Raw genomic sequence first — 26,332 nt, 5'->3', positions numbered from 1 at the left:
GAGGGAGGAGGTAACAAACAGTACAAGAAATGTACCCAAGGCCTAATGTATGAAACTGTAACCTCTCTGTACATTACTTTGACAATAAATAAGAAAAAATAAATTAAAAAAAACATATCAACTTAGATCTTAAAAAACATAAAATGTGTTACCTAGAATAGTACGAAGTAAAGTGATAGAAAATAATAACCTCACTAATCAAAGGAAAACAGCTGTTGCTCTATTACTTTAAGGGAAAAAAGCTTTAAGACAAAAAAAAACCCTACAGATAAAATGAGACACAATTACAACAATGAAAAAGAAATCACTTAATATAACAATAAAGTATTTGAAATTTTTATATGGCAGATATAGTTTACAGAAAATCATATTTCTCCTAATAAAACTATTTGTAGTTTTATAGTGAAATTTTACATACCCATACTTCTTAGTGTTACACAAAAATTCTAATGGGTTGGGCTGGGGATATGGCCTAGTGGCAAGAGTGCTTGCCTCGTATACATGAGGCCCTGGGTTCAATTCCCCAGCACCACATATACAGAAAATGGCCAGAAGTGGCGCTGTGGGTCAAGGGGCAGAGTGCTAGCCTTGAGCAAAAAGAAGCCAGGGACAGTTGTGCTCAGGCCCTGAGTCCAAGCCCCAGGACTGGCCAAAAAAAAAAAAAAAAATTCTAATGGGTTCCAAACACTTCATCATTGGAAAAGTTTGAGAACTCTTGCACTAGAAGTTGAAGTGTGCTATTTCCCTAGTTGTCGAAGAAACAATTATTGAACAACTATTACACTTAAAGTTTCACTACTTTATACATTAAAAGAGCCATTTCTGGTTTCAATTATTTAGGTTATTTAATAGAAATGTATATTCTGGAGTTTCAGAGAGACTCATAAAGAAATTGCCCTGAAGTTACTTAGCATTCCAAAATTCTCTCCCTCCCTTTCTGGCTCCCTCCCTCCCACTCGGTTCCTCTGCCTCTCATCCTTTCTCCTTCTCCCCCCCCCCATCCCGCCCCCTCCCCCAGTCTTAAGATATGTGTTTTGTGTTTGGGGCTGGTAGAGTAGCTCAAGTGATAGAGCATTTGCTTAGTCAGCCAAGGCCCTGAATTCAAATCTCAGTACCACCAAGTGAAATAAATGTTCCAGTTAGGGAGAGAAACACTACAGAGGTTTAAAATATATGAATATGTATTTAGTGTGTTGTTTTTCACAAATACGGATACAGCAAGACAAATATTGGTCCACACACTCAGCTGTGCAAAGCTACTTAATTTCTCTTAACAGACTTCATTCTGCCAAGAGGCGGCAGCAATTCACATCTCCTTTTCCCTCGTTCTTCCCACTGGACGGCATGCGACTTCAGAGATCTCTGTAGTGCTCAGCACAGGATGGAAGGAGACGTGTGCGGTGGGTCTGTCCTCGCGGCACCAGCTGCCAAGTCCTTCTTCCCTTCTCATCTTCAGTCACTGCTCCATCAAGGTCATTCCTGACACTTCCCCCACTCCCAGCCGCCAGGCTCTTCAGGTCTGGCTTGTTTTCAGCCAGCCTCGGTGTCCTTGGAAACCAAGTGTTATTCTGCTGCTCCAGCAAGCACGCTGGGGCGGGAGGAACTCCATGGAGCTGCGAGGTCGTCCAAAGTCCTCTGTGCCTGCAGGCTGCACTGCAGGTGCCTGACGTTCCCGCCCCTGCTCCCCGGCTCCGGGCTTACTCCGTGGGGCTGCCTGGACTGTGCACCCATCACCGCGGAGCCATTTCCACCCGGCATCTTGCCATCTCCTGGGGCCGGGCAGAAGGCAGAACCTTTCCTTCACAGGGTTCCAGACTAAAGTCTCATTTTCTTTCTCTTTACCATCTTCCTTTCTCTCTGGGCTTGTAAAACTATATGTAACCTCCGGAAGAATGCATTCTGAGTCTTTTTCCTTTTCCTGGGGCACTGTCACCGGATGTCTAGCTGACAGGATGAGGAAAGTGTAGTGGGGCAAAGAAAGAGAGAGAGAGGGAGGGAGGGAGGGAGGGACGGAGGGAGAGCGCGCGCGCAAATGAGGCTTTTCAAAACGCTCACATTGTAGAAAAGCAGCAAAGGGGCTGGGAATGTGTCTGCGCCGTAGAGTGCTTGTCTACCATGGACGGAGCCCTGGTTTCCATTCCTCAGCTCCACACAAACAGAATATGCCGGAAGTGATGCTGTGGCTCGAGGTAGAGCAAAAAGAAGCCAGGGACAGTGCTCAGACCCCGAGTCCAAGCCCCAGGACTGGCAATCAACAAATAGATAAATAAAATAGAAAAGCTGAATACTGTTTTCCAAAAGTACAGATGGTAAAAAAAAAAAAAAAGCTCTCTCTCTGACCACATATGTTATTGGCTTTAATAGTAACAAATAGAATAAGTATTTTGGGAGGGGGAGGGGGGAAGTGAGGGAGGAGGTAACAGGTAAAACAAGAAATGTACTCACTGCCTTTCATGTGAATCTGTAACCCCTTGGTATCACATTTTGACAATAAAGAAAAAAATAGATATCCTAAAAAAATGTTAAAAAATTAGAATGTGGCCAGAGATAGCAAATTACTCTGAACATTAACTTATAGAATAAAGAATTAGAAAGACCTAAAAATATAAGTATTTTTTAAATGATTGATAAGATGGGTGAAAAATCAATCAAGTGAAAGCTAAGCAAGTGATGGCTTCATTCTCCAGATTTTCATAGAGAAGGTGACGATTGTGGTGAAAAGCATTGTTTCATTTGCATGTATACATATACATGAATTTGTATGTATATATAATAATATATCATCATGTATATGATTAATTATGCTATAAAATAATATGTAAGTCATATATATTATTTATTGTGACATAAAATAAAATCTTGGCTGGACTATTGGGTGAAGTAAAGGGATAAGTGTTCAAAGATTAGGGACTGAAGAAGGGAAGCTGTAAGTCTGTCTTGAAGAATGGCTAAGGTTGCCTGTGTTGGGGTAGGGGCTGTGGAGCCCATAGGCTCCCTTGCCTCCCACAACCAATGGCTGGCCTGACTCCTGGAAACCCTCTTGATTGTATTTTCCACTCTCTACACTTTCCTTCTATTTCTTCCTTTAAATGCTTAGGCTCCAATTTTTGCTCTGTTTGGAAGTGGGAGGGGGGATATCAGCAGGAGGGAGAAGAGCTAACAAACAGGGTGAATGAGGATGAATAGAGCCTGAGTAGATTTGTATATGTGTAAATACAATGATAAAATATGTTGAGGCTGTTTTGAGAAGGGGAGGTGGGCTTGGGAGATGAGGTGAGATTGCTCAGGAGACATTGGACACAGGTATGGAAATTTCCCAATGAAAACCTTCTTGTGTAACTAATATGTGCTGATTGAAAAGCAAAACTGTACTTATTTTATTTGTGATTTTGATTCCCTACCTTAAAGAAAACTCAATAAATATATTTAAAAATTTTTACAACGTTCTGACTGAGGTAGCACATTCAAGAAGCATATTTACTCAGAAGCACCAGGGCCTGTACTTGAATTGCCCTTCCACTGCAATGGGATAGCTTTGAGGGCACATGGGCTGCCTGCTCCTGCCACCTGTGCTTCAATGCTGTCATTTACCTTCCTGAGTCTATAGGGTACTGAGTTCAAGCACCAGAACCCACACAGTATTTGGGGACTGGAGTATGCATCTAACAATGCTTGTAGGAAAATAGAAAGGACAAAAATGTGGGAATGGATTAGGTACAAGTGCTTCGAAGACTAAAACAAAAATGGATACCCAAGGGACTTCAGTGGAGAGGAACTATTCTGGAATGAATGATAGAGGTTTATAAGGCACACACATTGCAGCTTAATAATTTTGCTGGGCCGAAGCTAACTACTGTTGGTTGAAGTCTTTTATATGAAAACTCATTATTTCTGGAAGGTGTGTATGCTGTGTGTGCCATTTGTTGTCTATTTGTTTATGTTTTTTTTCTTGGAGGTGCTGGCCTTGTGCTTGCTAAGCAGACGCTCTTGAGCCATGCCCCTTGCCCTTCACTTGCTTTTGTTTTTTGATAGGGTCTTGCATTTATACTAAAGCTGCCCTGGGCCACATTTGTCCTATTTAAGCTTCTGGTGTAGCTGGGATGACAAGTGTGTACAATTGTGCCCAACTTTGTATTGGGTGAGATGAGGTCACATATTTTTTTCCCCAGCTGACCTCTAACTGTGATCTCTGGTCAGCCTCCCAAGTAGCTATGATTACAGATATGAGCCACGGCTCCCAGCTGTGTTGTTCTTTTTTTTTTTTTTTTTTTGGTCAGCCCTGGGGCTTGAACTCAGGGCCTAAGCATTGTCCATGCTTCTTTTTGCTTAAGGCTAGCACTCTACCACTTGAGCCACAGAGCCACTTCTGGCTTTTTCTGTTTATGTGTGCTGAGGAATCAAACCCAGGGCTTCATGCATGCTAGGCAAGCTACATTAGCTACCTCTAAGCCACATTCCCAGCCCTAGTGTCTGTTCTTCAGTAAAGAATTTACATAAAGGCATATGATTATAAATGAATTTGTGAAACGCATTTTATGTATTATATTTACATTTTACATATAATACCTAAGATTAATGTATTATATTTATATGTTGCATATTAATATAATTTATAACATTGTAAAATACATTATAAAAGATAATGTCCTTTATAATATTTATATATTGTTAATATTATTATATCATATATATCATATAATATTCTAGTTCACTAAGCTACTCTGAGCAAGAATGATGGAAGAATGGTCATCTAGTTTGTATTATCTTTCTAGAGCAGTGCATCCTGTGAATGGGTCTATGTCATCCTAGACAATGAAAATATAAATGTTTTGATGTTCTGGTGCTAAAATTCATTTTGTAGTGTGTTCTAATTAGTTGTAGGTGTCCACTTCTACACAGGCATGTCATTATCACCACCACCAACAACTCCTTAGTGATTTTCCTTGTTTCTTGCATCTTTTACTCTTTAGCAGCACCTATGCTTTACTCTTTCATTTGTTATTCTTTCATTTAATTGTTATAAGCTTCCACTGAAAATGACAAAATCTGGCTCAGTATTGTATTCTCATTTCTGCAGACCCTCTGCCCAGCCCCCAAAACATAATGCTACATTTGAAAGCACACTTTGCCCTTCTCTCCTAGAGACCTCATTCTTTCCCGTTTGGCAGGAGATAGACACTAGCTGGGAGACCCATGTTCTGGGAGCACAATTCTCTCACTGGCCTATGTAAGTGATAGCCACATCTTGTGACCACAGGCAGCCCTTGCTCCCGAGGGCATCTGAGGCCTCTCCTTCCTGAGAAAGACCATGGAGGGAGAGGACAGTGCCGGCCTAGGCTTCCGGGGAAACCTTTGGTCAAGGATTCTGGCTGGAGCTCCCCCTCCCCCACCAGAATAGGACAGCTGGAGAAAATACAAAAAGAATCAGATACAATTAAGTGTAACAAAGATGTCAGCATTACCTGGATCAATATGGTAAGTTTAAATGCTTGTTAAAATCTTCTGGTGGTATTCAAATACTTGAAAAAACCTGATGGGAATAAAAATCCAGACATACAAATAGACAAACCTTTTTATCATCTTTAAATGTTTGTTTTATGGTTGTACTCTGGTTTGAACTCTAGGCTTTGCACTTGCTGTGCAGGTGCTTTACCACTTGATCTATGCCCAATCTCTTTTTGTTTTGGTTACATTTTAAATGGGGAGAGGAGGTTTTGTATTTATGGCTTAGATAGCTTAGACTACCAATCTTCTGTGTTCTCTTTCCAGGTAGCTTAGAAAACATAGCACTATGCCTAACTTACTGGTTTGAGACGAAGTCTCATGAACATTTAGCTCAAGCTGGCCTTGGACTCCCATGTGCCAATCTTTGCCTTCTAAGTAGCTAGGATTACAGATATATGCCACCATAACTGGCCAGCATACCAATACTTTAATACAACAATGACCAAAAAGAAACCACAACAAGTAAATATGTCATTGCATGAAGAATTTGTGAATTAAGGCTTTTATAAGAACTTCATATATGACAGATTAGGATTAGCAGCATGTGAGAAATAATGGAAAAGAAAAATATCTACTTAAGAATTAGTGTTGGAATAAATATACAGGAATATCTACTGAGGAAATCATGCTGACAGTAAAACAGGCTCAGAAATGTTGAACTGAAACCCTTTTCATACAAGCAAATACAAGTAACTTATGCTAAACAAACAAAACAACAACAAAAGTAAATCCGTCAATACATTTACTAAGAAGAAAAAAAAAGAATTAGTGCGAGATTCCCCAAGAATAGAACAAGAAAAAAATGAAATTGTCTCCCTATCTCCATATCATAAATCATGTAGATATCTTACAAATAACCAAAAGTATTTTTCTTCCAAAAGTAAAAGAAAATAGATTAAAGGCTGGGAATATGGCCTAGTGGCAAGAGTGCTTGCCTCATATACATGAAGCCCTGGGTTCGAGTCCCCAGCACCACATATATAGAAAATGGCCAGAAGTGGCGCTGTGGCTCAAGTGGCAGAGTGCTAGCCTTGAGCAAAAAGAAGCCAGGGATAGTGCTCAAGCCAAGCCCAAGTCCAAGGCCCAGGACTGGCCAAAAAAAAAAAAAAAAAAAAAAAAAAGGAAAATAGATTAATATATCTATATGAGAACTATATTTGCATCAGGACATGGAGGCTTCATAATGCAGATCTGTTCATATTTGAGTAACACTGATGCAACAATATAACAAGATAAATATCAAAAGAAATGCTAAACACATCTTTACTGCCTAACTATAATAAAGAATTGTTAATGTAAATGCTTTCACTCTTTTTAAAAAAATTTTATTGTCAGACTGATATACAGAGCCGTTACAGTTTCATATGTTAGGCATTGGATACATTTCTTGTACTGTTTGTTACCTCCTCCCTCATTCCCCCCTTGTTTTCACTCTTTTTTTTTTTTTTTTTGGCCAGTCCTGGGCCTTGGACTCAGGGCCTGAGCACTGTCCCTGGCTTCCTTTTTGCTCAAGGCTAGCACTCTGCCACTTGAGCCACAGCGCCACTTCTGGCCATTTTCTGTATATGTGGTGCTGGGGAATTGAACCCAGGGCCTCATGTATACGAGGCAAGCACTCTTGCCACTAGGCCATATCCCCAGCCCTTGTTTTCACTCTTAATGGTTGAAGAAGATTGACATGTATCAAAGGAAAATCCTGCCAACTTAAATTGAATAATATAAAATGCATGTAACTTCATAGCAAGTTACGAGTGTGCATTAGAACTAAAGATGGCAAAAATAATTTAAAAGATGCACTATTCTGAAGGACAAGGAAATGATTATAGTTGAGTGACAACAGTTTTGTCTTTTAGTAATAGACACAATTTTTTAAGCCAGTGTTGGGGGAGGGCCTGTGAGAAATAAGAGCACATCAGTAGTACTGCTGACTCTCCATATCTACAAAGCAATTTCCCGATATATAGAAGGAGTTGTAAAACTTGAAAAAATATTTAATCTATCCATTCCACCTTGGGAATATATGGGATCCGAAAAACTTAAAAGGAGAAAAATGAAGCTTTTTCCTAAGCATTTACTTTTTACAATCCAAACAAGAAACAACTCTAATGCACAATTAAAAGGAAAGCAGCTTAAACTACTGTTCAGTAGTAAGAAGTAGAAGGACTAGCAGGTAGATCAAGTTGTCCATGGGAATCTCTAAAGGAAATTAGTCAAAATTAGTGATAGGATCCCTGAACCAAAAGGTTTTTATCCATAAAGAAGACCCCATATTTTACTTCTTATGTTGAATCTTCAGTACCAAATTTTGTCCCTATTATACAAAAATGCTCCACAAGTGTTTTTTTGAATGAATGCATGCATGCCTCTTTTGTTTGTCAATGACCTCTGGCAATTTTGCAAGAGTTCCAAGCTTTCATACCGCTCACCTGGATTTCCAAACTCTAACCTGCTTCTACCTTGTGTAAATGCGTATCCTCCATGACCCTGCCATCCAACTAGTGACCTCTGCTCTACTAAAGTTCCTAGGCCTAGAATGACACACAGCTGTGCCTCAATAAACACCTAACATGATGCCTGCCAGCATGATGTTGCTAGAATGCCAGCAAGCATGAAAAATTGTGCAAAAATGAAAAAAAAAATGTTGCAGATGTACAGACACACATTAGGGAACATGGCAGGAAAACAGATTGAGAGATTGAAAATGAATTACACTCATTCTAAGAAAAGGACAAGCAGAATTGGAAAAGCTGTATGGTTATTCCAATTGCCTTAAAAGAGGGGATGAGGAAAAGCAAAGCTCATACAAATATATATGTAAAAACAAAACAAAACAGCAACAAAAACCCCTGCAAGCTGAATATGGGTGGCTCACACTTGTAATCCTAGCTACTTAGGAGGCTGAGATCAGAGGATCAAGAATCAAAGCCAGCAGGGAGAAAAAAAAAAATCCCTGAGACTCTTACTTCCAATTAAACAACAAAAAGCTGCAAGTGTAGCTACAAGTCAAGGGGTAAAGGGCCAGTTTTGAGTGGAAAAAGACAAAGGACAATCCTCAGGCCCGGAGTTCAAGTGTCAGTACCAGCACAAAGTTTAATAATAATAATAGTAATCAACCAGCCGCAAAAGAGGAAAATTCAGCCAAAAATTAGACCTATTCTGTGCAACTCTTGATCTTTAAGTAGATGCCAGCTCCTAAGTACGTTCTACCCAGGGTATGTGCTGACTTTCCATTGAGATGGTACATTAAGCCCTCCTTTGGGAACATACAAAAGTAGAGTCTTGTGAACTCCAAGATGTATTGACAGACTCACAAAAGAGGTATCCTGTCTTAAAAGTCATCAGGGTGTGTGTGTGTGTGTGTGTGTGTGTGTGTGTGTGTGTGTGTGTGTGTGTAACCCGCGAACCTATTTGCTAAAGCCACTTAGTGGCAAACACATGGGCATTTGGCCATACACCGATACTCGGTAACAGAATGAATGAAGAGAAATGGAAGGCAGTGGGTTGCCAGATTGCATGAGGCAACCACACCAGCAAGTACCATCGGTATTTATGAAGGTGGATCATAATTTATTTGTGAGGGCGCACAGCTCTAAAGGTTCCCAAATCCAGGCAATGCACTGTGGTGGGAAACGCCTTTACAAAAAAGGAAGGGGGGGTGGGGGTGGAAAAGACCTGCAATCTGCGCAGGCCCCAGGGCTGAAGAAAGCCTAGCTGGAAGCAGCGGGTCCGGAGTCTGTTCCCAGGTCGGCCCCAGGCTAAGCCTTCTGGTGCTATAAATACTAGCGGCCACAGGCTACAGTGAGACACGGTGTTCCCTGTGCTCGCTGGGACTGATAAAATGAATTTGCCCTTTAAATGTCCCCAGATGAAAGCACAGCCCCCAGCCCACCCCTACCTCCTCCCGGAAGCGCGTTCGCCCCCAATGCCCTCTGCAAAGCTGAGGACGAAGAAGGGGTGTCCACGTACTTGCCCAGCCAATGCGCAAAGCGCGCACCGCCCCGGGCCCTCCTCCTCTCGCGAGAGGACGGGCAGGAACTATAAAAGGCGGACTGCGGGCAGGCCGAGCGGCCCCTTTGCACCACGCAGGGACTTAGGAGCCGGAGACGGGGTGGCGGTGCCTGGCCAGGGCGTAGTAAGTGAGAACAAGAGCCAGAGCGCAGTTCCTTGCAGGCTGTGTGTGCCCGGCTATCATCATGGGTGATCAAGCTCTAAGCTTCCTAAAGGACTTCCTGGCAGGTGGCATCGCCGCCGCCGTCTCCAAGACTGCAGTCGCCCCCATCGAGCGGGTCAAATTGCTGCTGCAGGTAAGGACAGCGGCTGGCGCAGGCCCCGGGGCGCGGGCGCAGCGAGCGGGGATGCGGGCCGGGCAGGGTGCCGGGGGATGCGGCACGAGCGGCTGTGACGTGGGGTGCGGGGTGCTGCAGCAAATCTGTGCTAGGCCTCAGGCTCGGGCGCCTGGCCTACACCAAGGGGAAGGTGCCCTCTGCGTAGATACAGGTCTAGCGTCAGTGGCATATTCCTGGTGTCGGGTGGCGCCCAGCGTTCGGGTGGCTATATATGGAAACCCACCAGGAGTCGGTTTACTTGGAGCCAGATCCTGCGCCTGGGATTGCCCTAGGATTCCATGCTAGCTAGGCCTCTAAGGAGAGCCTCGTCACCTTGATTTTTTTTTTTCCTCCAACATCCTTATCAGCAATCACCTTTTCTAATAAAAAAAAAAATCTGACCAATCATTACTCGAGAACTCGCTTGTGCCGGTGCACTAGGCTATATGTTGGTGGATACACACACGCGTGTCCGTCCATTTTGTGTTACCTCTGTAAGATAAGAACTATCCTCCATTTTATGGATGAAGAAAAACTTCGGGTATTGGGAGACTAAGACACCGTTTTCAGATCACCTTATTCATTCTGTCGCCAAATCTTCTTCTCCTCTGCCTGGTCACTGAATGGTCATCATCCTATCATGGTTTTTTTTTTTTTCCCTCCCCCTCCCCCCCCCCCCCGCACTTGCCCAAAAGGCACGTGCTGCCCAAAGAAGAACAGTCTAATTTGGGCGTTAAAATGGCCAGGAGGGAGAGGGAAAAAATGCCCACAACAGCAACAAATTATTCCAATTGATGACTTGGATAATCTGCTTGAAAGATTTCAGGCGCTAATGCCTCCTGGGGTTTATTCTCCATATTAGAGCATCTACTACGGAAGGGCCCTCAGCTGTAGGAGAGCAGACACTGAGGAATTGTCACATGTCTGGCAATCGGGAACCCTTTGAAGGCCATGATCATTACTCCTTTCTAGCACCCAGTAAACCCCTAGGAAAAATGGATTAAATACATGACTATCTTTGCCCAATTAAATCAGCTTTTCAGTTTGAGGAGACATTTTCTCTCTAGTGCCCTGATAACTGAAGCAGAATTGGACCTTCTGGCTTGTTTCTTTAATTCCTGCTTTTTTAAAGAATTCTTTTTGAGGCATTGTAGACCAGTGTTTAATTTATACAGAGATATGGCTACATATATTGATGGACGCATTTTCTCAAAAAGAAATTGAGTAGGTTTTTTTTTTTTTTTTTTGTCTCTTGAGGGAAACAGTGGTGGAGCAAAAGGGGGAGGGAGCAGTGGGGTGTAGTGACCTATGCCTGTATTACTAGCAGCCCAGCGGCAGAAAGAGGCTGGGCTGAGCTACCTAGCTAGACCTTGTCTTCGAAAAAGGAAGTACAAACCCTTTTTCTCCTCTACCCTTCTCTCGACCTTGTCTGTCCTCTGCCACCTACCCCCTCCCTTCTCTTCCTCCAGGTCCAGCATGCTAGCAAGCAAATCAGTGCTGAGAAACAGTACAAAGGAATCATGGATTGTGTCGTGAGAATCCCCAAGGAGCAGGGCTTTCTCTCCTTCTGGAGGGGTAACCTGGCCAATGTGATTCGTTACTTCCCCACCCAAGCTCTCAACTTCGCGTTCAAGGACAAGTACAAGCAGATCTTCCTGGGGGGTGTGGATCGGCATAAGCAGTTCTGGCGCTACTTTGCTGGTAACCTGGCTTCCGGTGGGGCAGCCGGGGCCACGTCCCTCTGCTTTGTCTATCCTCTGGATTTCGCTAGGACCAGGTTGGCCGCTGATGTGGGCAAGGGTTCCGCTCAGCGCGAGTTCAATGGGCTGGGCGACTGTCTTACCAAGATCTTCAAGTCCGATGGCCTGAAGGGGCTCTACCAGGGCTTTAGCGTCTCTGTCCAGGGCATCATTATCTACAGAGCTGCCTACTTCGGAGTGTATGATACTGCCAAGGGTGAGAGGGGCCTGGGGGTTGGGGCAGGGAGGAAGAGGGGAGGGGCAGGGAGGAAGAGGGGTGGGGGCAGGGAGGAAGAAGGGCTGGAACAGGCAGGAAGAGGGGTGGGAGAAAGGACGCTGTAACACAAAGACTAGATTTATTTTGTTCATCCTCATCTCTGGGCCGAACTCAGGATTTTGTATGAAGATAGAATGTGACTTGGACATGTGAATGAATAATGTTTTGTGTCCTCTACGGACTGAAATATACTCTGTGAGTTAGTCAGAGATACAGCTTTATCGGTTACCTATTTTAACACGAAGCAACTTCAACAAGCAGAACTCTTGCTTGATCCAGAGTGTAGAGAGGGTTCTTTTGGAAGGGCAGGTAGGAGGTGCAGTAGCCTCTTCCTTTCCTCTGCCTTTTAAAAATAATTTTATTGGGCTGGTATAGGGTTTGAACTGGTATTTTATTGGGCTGGTATAGGGTCTGGGCACTGTCTTTTTGCAGGTTTTTTTGTTTGTTTGTTTAAGACTAGCACTTTACCACTTGAGCCACAGTTCCACATCCACCTGATTTTTGCTGAACTCCTGAGAGCAGTCACCTGATAACTGCTTGTCTTCTTGGCTCTGTTCACAGGTATGTTGCCTGACCCCAAGAATGTGCACATTATCGTGAGCTGGATGATTGCCCAGAGTGTGACTGCAGTTGCAGGGCTGGTGTCCTACCCCTTTGACACTGTTCGTCGTAGGATGATGATGCAGTCTGGCCGGAAAGGGGGTAAGCATGATCTTTACTAATGTGAATCTTCTTAATTTTTATTTTCCTCAACTAATTGGCAAAATTATCTGGTAAAGACTTGAGAGGCCAAGCACTGGTGGCTCAGACTTGTAATCCTGGCTATTCAGGAAGCTGATATCTGAGGGTCACAGTTTGAAGCCAGCCTAGGCAGACAATCCCAGTAGACAATCCACTTAACTACCACAAAAAGCAGAAGTGGAAATCTTGAATGAAAAAGCTAAGGGAAAGTGTGAGGCCTCAAGTTCAAGCTCTAGTTCCAGCATGGACACACACACAAAACTTGAAAAACGATCATCCATCCTGCCAATTTTTAATTATTTCTTTACAGAATAGAATGTTTTATTAGAGATGATAGAATATAAAAAATGAGCTATTTAAAAGTGAAACTAAGCATTTAGACCTCAACTCTTAGAGTCTTAATGCAGAAACAAGGGGAAGGGAGATATTTGCAAGTTCATTCAAAACAGAATTTTTGTTTCCTTTGTGTAGTTATTGCTCTAGTGTGAGAGGGTGTTTTTAGAGGAGTGAGAGATGGCCTGAAACAGTTTGTTAACTTGTTTTCAAAGAAAATCTGGACTTCTGTAGATGAAAACACTGAATGTTAGGCAGTTTTATATGGCTCAATAGTTACAGCCTTTCATTTCAGTTATATTAACTTGGGCAGTATAAATAGGTCTGTTTTCTCATAGAAAAAGCAATCATACCAGATGCTGGTGGGTAATACTTATAATCTTAGCTACTCAGGAGGCTGAAATCTATGGGCTGCAGTTAGAAGCCAGGCTAGGCAGGAAAATCTGAGACTCTTATCTCCAATAAATTAAAAAAAAAAAAAAGCCTGAGGTAGAGGTGTGGTTCAAATGGTAGAATGATGACCTTGAGCAAAATAAGCTCAGGGACTACATCCAGTTCAAGCCCCAGGATTAGTGGGGAAAAAAAGAAAAAATAGCAACCACATGGTGTAATAGATCCATTCCCCCTTGCTCTTACCCTGCTCTGCAGTTTGACAGTGTGTAAATTAGTTGATTTCCCCAAATCTTAACTGATCCTAAGTCAGAAGGGTAGGAATGACTAAGAGTTAGCCAGGAAGTTGTCCAATTGAGTGTTGGGAAAGCTAGGGCTTAATTTTGTAAAACTGCCAATGGTATGTAGGTATCTGTCTGAGAAAAAGTCTCTTTTCTTCCATTATGGATCTCTGGTCTACATTTGTCTCCACAGCTGATATTATGTACACGGGGACAGTTGACTGCTGGAGGAAGATTGCAAAAGATGAAGGAGGGAAAGCTTTCTTCAAAGGTGCCTGGTCCAATGTATTGAGAGGCATGGGTGGTGCTTTTGTATTGGTATTGTATGATGAGATCAAGAAATATGTCTAATATGATTAAAACTCAAGTTCACTGGCTCACAGTGAACTTGGTTCACAAACAGATCCATTGTGTGGTTTAATCAACTATTCCTGGGGAAATAAGAAGATAGATCTGGGATAAAACTTAGGCCGTAAGGAATACTTCAAGAAAAAAAAAAAGTGCTTCATTGACCGTTCATTAAACCACAAGTGTATTTTGTATTTATTTTACACTTAAATTACCACAGCAAATAGAAAATAACTTATCATACTTGTACAATTAACTCAAGAACTGATAATCAAGAAATAATCGAATGTGAATCATCAATAAAGACCACTTAATGCATGTTCTCTATTGAATTCTTATTAACTGCTAAATGGATTAAAAAACAAAACCTTAAATGCATTTTCTAGTATGACTCATTTTATTAATGAACAAGCTTCTATCAGACACTATATATTGTGTTAAGTGCATTCTGGTATATAAACTTAAGCAAGTGACACATATCTTGTCACACAGTTGCTATTAGCATAGATGATGTTTCTAGAGTCATAATTTCTCACACTTTCATGTGATCTGTAGAATTTCTGAGATTATACTAAAAACTTTAAATCACAGGGGCAAATAATTTTGCATAATTAGAAGTACTGTTTTAGTCCTTTTGGAAATTTTCCATACCTAAAATTGTAAAAAAAAAAAAAAAAAAAAAGTTGTAGTCATTGAAAATCAGTTGTCTTAGTTTAGGCTAGTAAAACAAAATACTAGCCGGCTTATAAAACAATAGGAATTTGTTTCTCACAATTCTGTAGCTGAAGATGGGAAGAAGGAGACCACGTGCCGGTGTGGTAGGGTTGTGGTAGGGCTCTGAGAACCATCTTTTCTGGTAGCTTCACATGATACAAAGAGAACCAGAAAGCTCTGTTGAGGATTATTAATGGGCTTGATGAAGCCTCTCTTACATCCTCATCACCTCCCAAAGGCACCATCATCTAATACTTGGGGATTAGGATGTCAAAATAAAGATTGGGAGTGTGTGTGTGATGCAAACATTCAGTCTGTAACACAAGTTATCAGGCTAGTTCCTAATGTCTACTAGTTTCTGTGGAAGAGTAAAAAGCCAATCATTCTGTCTTGAAAGAAGCTTCAGGCAGAGTCAACATTTTGGTACAATAACTCTTGGGACAAAAGAGAAGTGGGTGTGGGATGAAATGGGGAGGGGGGTGATAGGAGAGGTACCTTGAAACAATCAGATTTAGAAAGTATCCCATAGTACTTGTTTTCAGTAAGTTTTTTGAGACCTGGAGGAAAAGTCAGTTTACATTTGATTTTGCATAGGTGTGTGCAAGAGAAAAACAAAATAATCCATTACTTTTAAACCAGGAAAAACTAGTTAATATAGTCCCAATTTGTGACTTTTCTGAAGGAAACAAGCCTCTAACTGGCACAGCTTGAAAGGCAGACAAATCTCTTTTTCCTGACAAGAGTTTGGAGGTGTGTACCCAAAGCCTACTCCTGTCTCCCTTGAAAACATCAGCTGCTTTGGTTTTACAATAATCATCAAGGCCTGAGAACTTTACCATATCTAATGTTATATCCAGCGTCACCTAGCAGATACGTATGTGTATGAACAAAGCTAAAAGAGCTAAGAGAAAGCATCTGTCCATCCTGTCATTCTAGAATGGGAATGATTTAATACTGCTGCTAATAGATGCACAGTAACAGCACAGGCTACTAAGACAAACGCTTTTATGCAGAGAATCTAATTGTAGGGCTAGTACTTTCAGTATTTTCAAACTTAATGGTTTAGGGTGACAAAGAGGCCATACAATGCTCTTGGAAACGGTTGTGCCATCCCAACCAAGAGCTGATTTTTCCCCCCAGTCTTTTAACTGTCCTGCCTGGCATGCATCTGGGAGGGGAGATGAGTGACATGTATTAAATACTTCTCATCTACATTCTGCATGTGACCCAGATGCTGGCTTCCCTTTCCTGCTAAGGTTACCTCTAATGCACTTTGTCTCAAGAGTCCTGCTGAGTTAGTTCCACTTAATTCACCAGGAACTCCTAGAACTAGCCTCTCATACTATGCCATGATCTGGCAGGGGGTACAGGCAAGGCTTCCTTCTACTGGTGTATCGACATACCATCAGGGCATTTGTTAAAAGTAACAAATTAGAATTGTGGTTGGGCAGTGGCTCACGCCTATAAGCATAACTACTCAGGAGACCTGAGACCTGATAGTGATTCAAAGCCAGCCCAGGCAGGAAAGTCCAGGAGACTTTTTTAAGTAACCACCAGAAAACGGGTGGTAAAGCTGTGGCTTAAAGTGGTAGAGCACTAGCCTTGAGCAAAAGAGCTCAGAGGTAATGCCCAGGCCCTGATTTCAATACAATGGATAACAACCAAAAACTGGGTAACCTATCTGTTGGAATTTCTCACAGGCCCCTTAACCCCAAATAAAGTCCTGATTACTCTTGATCATTGTTCATGTATTGTATCCTTTAGACATTTTATAGCTTACATTTTAAATAAAGCACTGATGAATAGCAACTGTGCTTTTTTTTTTTTTTTAAGTCTCAATTCTTTGTGCTGAAGTTGCAATTAACTGGATGGCAGTTACTGGATGGCATTGACATTCTTCCTGTTTACTTATGTTTTGGCTCCTCCTGAATATGACATTTTGTCTTATTGGTTTTGAAGAAAAAAAAACCAAAAACCTGCGGGCAACTGAAGTCAAGAGGCAGCACTTGAGAAAAAAGTGATTCCAATGTTGATAAATGTATTTACTGGAATAACAGTAAAAACAACCAGGAAGAATATGAAGTGTAAAGACTAAAGAGCACAGACTAGACAATGGAGAAGATAAAGCACAAAAGGAGTAGCTCTCTTTCTACGTTATCTGGTTAGGTGAGGCAATGTTTTCTCCCCTCAAATTAAAAATAAGTCTTATCGGAAGCCCAGGAGTAAAACAGAAAGAGTAAAGGGAAGCTAGGTGCTGGTGGCTCACACCTATAATCCTAGCTACTCAGGAGGTTGAGATCTGAGGATTGCAGTTCAAAGCCAGCCCAAGCAGAAAAGTCCATGAGACTCTTTATCTCCAATTAACCACTCAAAAACTGGAAGTGACACTATGGCTCAAGTGTTATAGAGCTAGCCTTGAGCAAACGAAGCTCAGGGACAGCATGCAGGTCCTATGTTCAAACCCTACAAATGCCAAAAATAGTAAAAGGAATGGTTAAGTGTGACATCTTTTTCATTCCATTATTTGAATACTTGTTATCCCTTGAGGTTATAGTCAAACACATCTGAAATCTACCCTTAGGGAACCTTAGGGACTAATGGCGCTTTCTGGCAGTGATTCTGGAGCTGTTTAATGAGGAATAGGCATTGATTAGCTAGGTAATGACAGCAAGATGTAAGTGGCATGTGGTCAGTCACTGATGCAGAATGACAAAACGCCCCAGGCTGTGAGATGGGATGCCTCCAGTATCCTCAAAGGTATCTGTGGGAAGCTGCAGGTGAGACTAAATAATGAAGTCCTCAGTGTGCTCTTCTGAGGATGTCCCATTTCATCCCACAACACAATCTGTAATGGTCTAGAGTAGCCAAATTTCTGTTGCAGGGAGACTGGGTTGGGGGTAGAATATAGCAGGAACAAGATCATACTGGAGGTGAAGCACTGTTTATGGCTCCAAAGCAGTAACAAGGCAATGTTATGACTACTGTTTAGGGCTTGGATGGAGTTTAACAGAGAGTAAACAGAGGAAAGGGACAAGAATTACTTATAGGTTTCTGCTTCTGTGGGAACTCGGATCAAGGAATAAAGTCTGTCACCACCAACTCTAGTAGGGGCACGGGGGACAGGGTGGTGCTGACTCACTTGACAACTGCCCAGATAGTTTTAGACTCAAGATGAACACAACTTCCTCAGCAGAGTTTTGCTATAAGATCTAGAAGTTATTTTCAGAAAAAAGTATACTAATGGTCTTTGAGATTTCTATATTGGTGGATTAGGCAGTGTGTATGAATGCTCTCTCAGAAAATGCTTAGAAATGGAGCTCAAATTATTTAAAATAAAATTTTGCCAATGGCACCGAAAAGCTAAGGAAGCATAGAACATTAGGGGACCAAGGTTTCAGAAGAGAAAGAAAACCCTGAGGTCGAGTCTGGCATTGTGAGCCAGTCTCTACATGGGGTCTCTGCTATGGAAAAGGCTGAGGAAGTGCTAAGTGATTTTAGAACTGCTCAAGAGACAGAGGGGCAAATACCAGAGTCTAGGCTCACCAGTTCCTTATTTCAGTACGGAATTGTTTGGACCTTGCAGTAATATTGTTGCCAAACTTCACCTCATCTCTGATCCTTAACTGTATTAAGATTTTTCACACTCCTGATGTATGCTAGAAGCAAAGGAAATCCCAATGTAGAAGGCAACATGTTTTTTCTTCCTGTAAGATAGTAAATAACCTTATGATTTGCTGGCCGATGGTCTTTGACCAGCAGTGTCACGTTCCACAAACAATCCTAGACAAGGCATACAAGGAGTGAACATCACTGTGTTCCATAAACTCTTATTGTAAATACTGACCTTTGAAAAGCAATAGTCTTCACATGTCATAAAACATTATTACAGAATTACATCAAACTAGAATGCTTCCGCACAATAAAGGAAACATAAGAGCCCAGAACTAGAAGCAACCTAAGTGTCTACCAACTGATAAAAGAAAATGTGGCCATATATACCACAGAATACTATTTCAGCTGTAAATACAAGAATAAAATCCCGTCATTTGGGACTGCATGGAATAGGTGATTAAGTGAATGTAGTCCAATACTGAAAGATAAGTCCCACACAATCCCACTCTCATAAAAGTTGATAGTAGAATGGTGGTTACCAAATGTTGACCAAGGCAGCAGGGAGAGATGCTGCGTGGGAGAAGTTGATGAGTGGGCACTAAGTTCTACTGTACTACTGGTTCAGCAGAGTGACTACCGATATTCTGTACATTTCCAAAAGCTAACTTTTGCTATTTGTCTTTCAAACATTCGAGTAGATGCTTAACCATATTTAAATATCATAAGCTATATACATGGAATCAAAATAGCACAGGAAAAATTACATTAGTATATACAATTCTTGCTGTTTAAAATTTAAGAAATGAAACCATATTATTCTTTGATTTTAAAAACTCATCTTAAAATACAAGAGGTACACACCTATAATCCCAGCTATGTGGGAGGCAGAGGTAGAATTATATGGAAGTAGGCCCAAGCAAAGGGTCAAGCCCCCTCTGAAAAAAATAAAGCAAAAAAGGCTTGGGGACATGGCCCAAGTGGCAGAGCATGCCTATCAAGACAGAGGTCCTAAGTGCTCCATAAATCAAAACAAAAGCCATTCTGACAGCTCAAAAGTCTTGTTAGCTTTCCATTACCCTAACAAAATACCTGAGATAACTTCAAAAGGTTTATTTTTGGTCTATATTTTTGAAGGTTTCAGCCCAGTTGATTGGCCCTGTGGTAAAGCAGTGTACTACTGCAGGAGTACACGGTGAAGCAAAGCTGCATACCTCACAGTGTCAGGAAGCCCCTTCAGGGCACAGCAATATAAAACCTCTCTTTAGGACATATCACTTAAAAGTTCTGTCACCTCCCAGTAGCTCCATCTGGGTAACCTCATTGGCCTTGGGGGGAGTAGAGAGGGAGGAGCAAGACATTCTATAGATCCAAATTATAGCCCAAACCATATAAAACAGCAGGGTGGTTTTGTCTCTCATTAACTATATAGTTTGATGGCCTGTGATAGAGAGCTCTTAAGATTTTTTTAACTCTATGATTTCTATATAAATCAACAACAAATATAATTTAGGGCATTCTGTTAAAAATATACTCTAAAGACTTTATGAGTTGAACATGGAAAATCACATAGAAATTTGGAAATATTTTTAACTTAATGAAAACTAAAAGACCACATTATCAAAATTTGTTGACCTCTTGTCACTGAGCTGCTCCAAGGACTCAGCTGCTTTGAAACAATTAAGCCTATCCTTTGAATACATTTCGGCCACAATATAATATTGTTAGCACTAAGTACTTACTTCAATTTTGTAGTTGAGAGTTCAGATATATCACTTTCAGAGCTACTGAGTGATTTAGTCGAATGATATAATTTTTTTTTTTGCATTTCACTCACTTTAATACCATGTTATTACCATGGAATGTAAGTTCAGGTTAGGCAAGAGAATTTTACAAGTGTTCTAGAACATTGTGTAGCATATCAAACTTGGTGTATAATATCTCAGCAAACTATTCATGGCTTCCATTTCCAGTAGCCTATTTAACATTGTCCCACATCAAAAAAAGTTCATTTGTCTTCGTATGCACTCTTTTTTGTTTTGTTTTGTTTTTGCCAGTCCTAGGGCTTGAACTCAGGGCCTGAGCACTGTCTCTGGCTGCTTCTTTTTTGCCAGTCCTGGGACTTGAACTCAGGGCCTGAGCACTGTCCCTGGCTTCTTTTGCTCAAGGCTAGCACTCTGCCACTTGAGCCACAGTACCACTTCTGGCTTTTTCTACATATGTGGTGCTGAGGAATTGAACCCAGGGCTTCATGTTTACAAGGTGAGCACTTTACCACTAGGCCATATTCCCAGCCCATGTATGCATTCTTAAAATACCTATTTCTGGGCTGGGTTTGTAGCTCAGTGGTAGATTGCTTGCCTAGCATGTCTGAGGCTCTAGACTGATTCCCAGCACCACAAAAAGAAAAAAGGGAGGAAGGGAGGGAGGGAAGGAAAAAAAAAACAAAAAAGCAAGCAAACAAAACTATCTTCTCTATATAAAAATGACATTGAAGCCAGGTACTGGTGGCTCACACATATAATCCTAGCTATTCAAGAGACTGAGAAGTGAGGAGCACGGTTCAAAGCCAGCTCAGGAAGAAAACCTGTAAGACATTTATTTCCAATTGACCAGCAAAAGGCCAGAAGTAGAGCTGTGGCTCAAGTGGTAGAGTGCCAGCCTTGAGTGAAAAAGCTAAGGGACAGTGCCCAGGTCCTGAATTCAAGCCCCATTACTGTCAACATAAATACAAAGACTTTTAAAAATTATTCTCATACAAGATCAGAAAAAAAAAATTCTGCAATCCTAAAACAGTAAATCTGAGATCTATAAAGTTCTTCTCACATTTACAAATGTGAGCCCAAAACACTGTTCCTCTAATCAGCTGATAAGTTTTTTGGGTTTGGTTTAAATATACAAAACATTTGATAATAAAAATTTGAAAATAAAATAAATAAATATACAAAACACACACACACACAATAGAAAACTTTCACTTGGGAAGAGTTGAAATTTATATTTCATGCAGTTAGTTGACAATGAGTTTTTCAGGAGTCAGCAAACCCTACAAACTGGACTTCTCAAACTGGTACAGTAGAACTAAAGTAAAATGACTTGGGATAACTGGGATTAATATGTAATATGTAGGCACGGGGCATATTCTGCAGTACAAGACAGACAGAAGCTGTCACCTTTAAGTCAATTTTGTCATACAGTGGCTCTTGCCTGTAATCCCAGCTACTCAGGAGGCTGAGACCTGAGGATCACAGCTTGTCACCCTTAAAGAGGAAGATACGGTGGCTCTTGCCTGTAATCCCAGCTACTCTGGAGGCTGAGACCTGAGGATCACAGCTTGTAGCCAGCCTGGGCAGGCAAATCCAAGAGATGTTTAATCTCCCCACTCATTAGCAAAAAGCTGGAAATGGAGGTGTGGCGTAAGAGTACCAACCTTGAACAAACAAACAAAAAAGCTAAGGGATAGGAAGAGGCTCTGAGTTCAAGTCCCAGTACCTGCGCACACACACACACACACACACACACACACACACACACACACGAGGACATTTGTATTTAGGCGACACTAATTTTTTTTGTTGTTGTTGTTTGTGGTAAGGGATTCCTCTGGGTAACCTAATAAATTGGTCACCAGAAAAATCAAGCCCGAAAAAAAATTTTTAAGTCCATTATTAATATCGTGTTATCTCCCAAATACACTCAAATCATTGATTTCTAACAGCAACAGGAAACCTCAATATGAGATGTCTAATTAAAGGAAGCTCTTCCAACAGGACTCACACAGCATCACTTCTTCTAAGGTTTAGGTTTGGCCCAGAACTCCTTATACATGGAATAGCCCATACCGAGGGTCATGGCTCCCACGACGAAGCCTTGGGCTGCGACTTGCACGTGGATGAGGTGGATGGACATTTTTGTATTTCCTCTATTCTTCAGCTTGTATAAGCCATATGCCACAATTTCTGCAAACTCTGCCATTCCAATAGGAACAAATGGTGCCTCTTTAGCTTTCCGCACAAGCTTAGAGCCCTGGCCTTCATCATACAAAGAGAGAGATAAGTCTGTGTCGGTTGACATTGTGATTGCCTGAAGAATCTTCGAGCACCCCGAGACTTGAAGCAGGCCAGTCCAATGATATTTTTAAAAATTAAAATTTAACTTAAAAAACTCAAACTGAAGATTTAGTTGTAAAGAGAATATCTACCATTTACGGCATGTATTGTATTAGTGAAATGCTGATGTGCATAGTTACTTTTAAATGGTGCTCCACCAAGCTGGGAATTAGACCAGGGCAGAAAATCTGCCTTGCACATACAAGGCCCTGGGTTCCATCACCAGCACTGAAAAAGAAGGCCTCTAGAAGAATTTCCATTGTATTGTGGCACCATAACAATTTTACAGATGAATGGATGATGTGGCTTAAAATAGTACTGACCATCACTGTCATTTATAACTTTTCCAAATGTCATATTTTCAAAAACGTTAATAACCAATACCCTCTTCCCAACATCATTCCAATTCTTCGTCTTATAAGGCACACAGAAAATATTAGCCTAATTTTTAAAATATAAAGACATGGTGAGGGACAAGGTAACAAACAGTACAAGAAATGTATCCAATGCCTAACGTATGAAATTGTAACCTCTCTGTACATCAGTTTGATAATAAAAATTAAAAAAAATAAACAAGACATAGGATCAAGGTTCAATTATCTTTAATTCTTTTATTTCTTTTTCCACTATGCCAAGTTAGTTCTTCATGCCTAAAATCCATGACAACAGACTACAAGAGTTTAAAAAGATGTTTTTCAAGTTTCTTCTTAATCTTTACTCCTGAAAATAAGTTAGCTACTAATCTTAATTACATTTTCTAAGATGGTATAAAATTAATTACAGGTTAAGACTTCAGCATTTAAGATATTAAACTTTTTGTGAATTTAATTATTAAAATAAAATCACATCTTTATGTTGGTCTTAATACTTTGTAGAGCTATAGTATTTGAGAAGCACACAATCATACCTATCACAATCACATTTTAAAAGTTGTCTAAATATCCACTCTGGGCATTGGAATAATAGATTTGAAACAACTGCAGAACAACTACATTATAACAGTAGGTAAGAAAGTAGTTTTTAAAAAAAATGGAGATTGAAAAAGGAATAGAGTAAGTATGAGATACTACTATCCCTTAATTTTAATAGTTTAAAATCTTCACAGAAACTATTATAAGGGAGGCACCATCAGTTTAACATTTGATGGAGTAGGGAATCTGGCCAAATAACTAGATCTCAGACTCATACACTATCCAGTGATACATGTAAATCTTCAAAGGACATATATTAACCAAATACAAAACAGTGCTAGATCTTTTCTTTTTTTCTGTCCTTGAAAATGCAGAGAGCAATATACTTAGGATTCTTTTATTGACAACACTTCACAAGCCATAACTACTTCAAAGTACCTTGAGTTATGTCAGAAAAGAACATATTTTTCAACTCCTGTCCATCTATTCTATTTATATTCATCATATATAACCTACTGTGACAACAATATTGTAAATTCTGTTTAAGAGCCATTGTTCTTCCCAATTTTTACCTCAAATTGGATGTGTGTTAATACTTAAGACAAACTTCTCCTTTCAAGGTAGTAAACACTAAAGGCATTAAATTAGCATGTAAAATCAAAGTACAGTTTTATTTATGAAATTATATATTTCTTATTCTGGCACTTGGCAGTACGGAACATAAATGTACTCCAAGACTAATGCTACTATGAACATAAGAGTTTTACAGGTAAATTTTTTTGTGCCTCAACAAAGTCCATTTTTAAAAAATACTCAGTCACTATTGTGCAAATGTCTAAAGGCTGAGTTTTCAATTCAGCATTATCTTATCTCTCCTTAAAGAGAAATTGCCATACAAACAGTAAAAAATGGAATAAGTTAAAAATCAAAAGAAAAAAATCTTGGTTTATTATAGTTCGTTTATATGTAAAGCATGTATAAAAACTTGCAGAACAATGCACCAAGTATTGTTGCTATAGCTCCAAGAAGGCAGCAGAAAATCTTTACAGAAAGGACACTTTTTCATCAATTTTTACCTCCACTGCCCTAAGCAAACTCTATGAATACAAACTAAGCAAGAAGTTGTGAATTGATGCTTGTACAGTTTGCCTCAATGCTAAAGGTGCTAAGAAAAGTCTGTGTAGCACACATACTACAGAGCTTGTGTACTGGAAAAAGCCAATCTTACTGGGACTAGTTAAAGCCAATAGTAAATAGCAGTGATAACCAGATTTTGTTCTATGAAACAAGAAATTATTGAGTGAGGGAAAAACATTCTGATTTCAAAAGTCAACTTTTCTCCACCTTCTCTATAATCCAGGTCATGGGGCCTTTAAATGGTAACACTGGTTTAAAAACAAAACAAAACAAACAAACAAAAGCCCTCCCCCCCAGACTTCCAGGACTCAACCAAATAAACAAAATCAAAATAAACTAGAAAATTCACTAGTATTTAAAGCAGTAGTCTCAATCAATGTGTGGTTTATTTCTCCCACTAATCATGGTTTTCCTTTTCAGACCCTATAAACACCAGCTGTTATTTGCAAAGCATTTCTTTCTTGTTCTAAACCTTCTCCCAAACACAGAAAAAACTAAATTACAGCACAACATGATAATAGTATCACTTAAGACACTTCTGACACATCTCAGGATCTGCTTGTCTCTTTAGACTGGTTTGTGATGCTAGTCACTGATTTAACAAATATTTGCTTTCACTTATGATGCAACTGGTATGTTCTGTGGACAAACTCATCACAGGCAGTAAACCCTGGAGCTCTAAAGCCAACCTCCTTTCTCTGAATCATTAATAGTACTTCACTTGAGGGTATGCAAACATAAAAGAGGAGAGTATAAGTTAACCTTTCTATTATTCAAAGTGTGCAATGGTCTAGAATGGCTAATCAAAAATTTAAGGCCTAACTCTTATATGGTATTACATACTGCTGGTGGAATAGTAAGAATTTTCCCAGTACAAACTACTTTCAATCTGCTCATCAAATCTAAGTCTGCTCCATTCATGCAAACAAATTTCAAGGTTTGTTTCATAATAAGTATACTGCTCATACAATCAAGTTGTGTCTCTCAACCAAGCTTTAAAGCAAACAGGAAAGTAAATCAACTTGAGGAGGTAAGCTCACAGTTTAAAGCTTACCCCCCCCCCAAAAAAAAGACCCAAAAAACAACTCCACAACTAACACAAAGTTAGAATTATATAGTGAACATCTTGGGTTGAGCATGCAATGACACTATTACTACTGTTTTTTTTTTCAGCAGGACAACTGATCAGTTTCTGTACTGACCAAGGAAACATACATGCATATTACCAAATATGTATCTCATGTAAATACATCACCATAAGAAATACTGATTTCACATTAAATTTTCTTTTAGATGACAACTGTGTACTTAATAATAAATTACAACTGTTATACAAATTTCTGAAAAACAATATGAATGTTTTTACAGAGACAGTAATATACACGAGGCTATCAGTAAAATGTGGATGAACAACGTATAAACTAAAAAAAGGTTTTATAACCAAGCAGTACGAACATTATGGGGTTTAGGTCTTAGCAACAAGCTACTGGGTGTGTCAAAAAGTGATCGTTCAGTCTTACAACTGAGACCACTGGTAGCACTTGATGTCCTGGAAGCACCTCCTAAAAGAAGACAAAGAAGAAATCATTTCAGTTATCTAAACGCATCAATCATCTGATAAACTTCCTCTCCTAATGTTTTAAAAAGTCATTTTTAAGGTGATATACAGAGGGGTTACAGTTTCATAGGTCAGAAAGTATATTTGTTTTTGGGCTTCCTCTCCTAATTTTAAGTCCAGAGTAAATTTACTTCTTTATCCTGTATGTGTCTAACACTCAAATACTTTTATACATTCTTACATCAGGATTCCCTGTAAAACTTTAAATGATTAAAGTGATTCAAGTGAAAACAAAAACACTTTGTGTAGCCATTTATAATGGTTTTTAATATTAGTTTACTATATTCAAGACAGT

At 40.2% G+C, this 26,332-nt stretch overlaps 3 protein-coding genes across 7 annotated transcripts in view; 1 reads left to right on the top strand and 2 right to left on the bottom strand.

Annotated features, from left to right (window-relative positions):
- The first annotated feature begins 9,559 nt into the window (after window positions 1–9,559).
- Window positions 9,560–14,317, top strand: Slc25a4 (solute carrier family 25 member 4). Its single transcript, XM_048330834.1, has 4 exons — window positions 9,560–9,809; window positions 11,300–11,786; window positions 12,408–12,548; window positions 13,785–14,317. The coding sequence occupies exons 1-4, from the start codon at window positions 9,699–9,701 to the stop codon at window positions 13,940–13,942; spliced, it is 897 nt and encodes a 298-aa protein (XP_048186791.1). The 5' UTR covers window positions 9,560–9,698; the 3' UTR covers window positions 13,943–14,317.
- A 7,532-nt stretch (window positions 14,318–21,849) lies between these two features.
- Window positions 21,850–22,383, bottom strand: LOC125339623 (HIG1 domain family member 1A, mitochondrial-like). The gene has a single exon (XM_048330835.1). It carries the CDS (start codon window positions 22,334–22,336, stop codon window positions 22,055–22,057), a length of 282 nt encoding a protein of 93 aa, XP_048186792.1. The 5' UTR covers window positions 22,337–22,383; the 3' UTR covers window positions 21,850–22,054.
- A 1,016-nt stretch (window positions 22,384–23,399) lies between these two features.
- Cfap97 (cilia and flagella associated protein 97) overlaps window positions 23,400–26,332 on the bottom strand; it is a 29,130-nt gene continuing 26,197 nt past the window's right edge. For all 5 annotated transcript variants that reach the window (XM_048330829.1, XM_048330833.1, XM_048330832.1 and 2 more), the window contains one exon: window positions 23,400–25,981. In XM_048330829.1, coding sequence (XP_048186786.1) covers window positions 25,854–25,981 — 128 coding nt within the window. In that variant the 3' untranslated portion in view covers window positions 23,400–25,853. The remainder of the gene's footprint in view (window positions 25,982–26,332) is intronic.

Source organism: Perognathus longimembris, chromosome 21, assembly GCF_023159225.1.
Source record: "Perognathus longimembris pacificus isolate PPM17 chromosome 21, ASM2315922v1, whole genome shotgun sequence".
Classification (NCBI taxonomy): domain Eukaryota; kingdom Metazoa; phylum Chordata; class Mammalia; order Rodentia; family Heteromyidae; genus Perognathus; species Perognathus longimembris.
The sequence above is the reverse complement of the archived record's forward strand: the minus strand, read 5'-3'. Positions and strand labels throughout refer to the sequence as shown.

Coding starts and splice junctions, on each gene's coding strand:
- Slc25a4 (XM_048330834.1), top strand. CDS start 9,699: ATGGGTGATCAAGCTCTAAGCTTCCTAAAGGACTTCCTGGCAGGTGGC. Junction 11,787..12,407: donor AGTGTATGATACTGCCAAGG/GTGAGAGGGGCC, acceptor CTCTGTTCACAG/GTATGTTGCCTGACCCCAAG. Junction 12,549..13,784: donor GCAGTCTGGCCGGAAAGGGG/GTAAGCATGATC, acceptor TTGTCTCCACAG/CTGATATTATGTACACGGGG.
- LOC125339623 (XM_048330835.1), bottom strand. CDS start 22,336: ATGTCAACCGACACAGACTTATCTCTCTCTTTGTATGATGAAGGCCAG.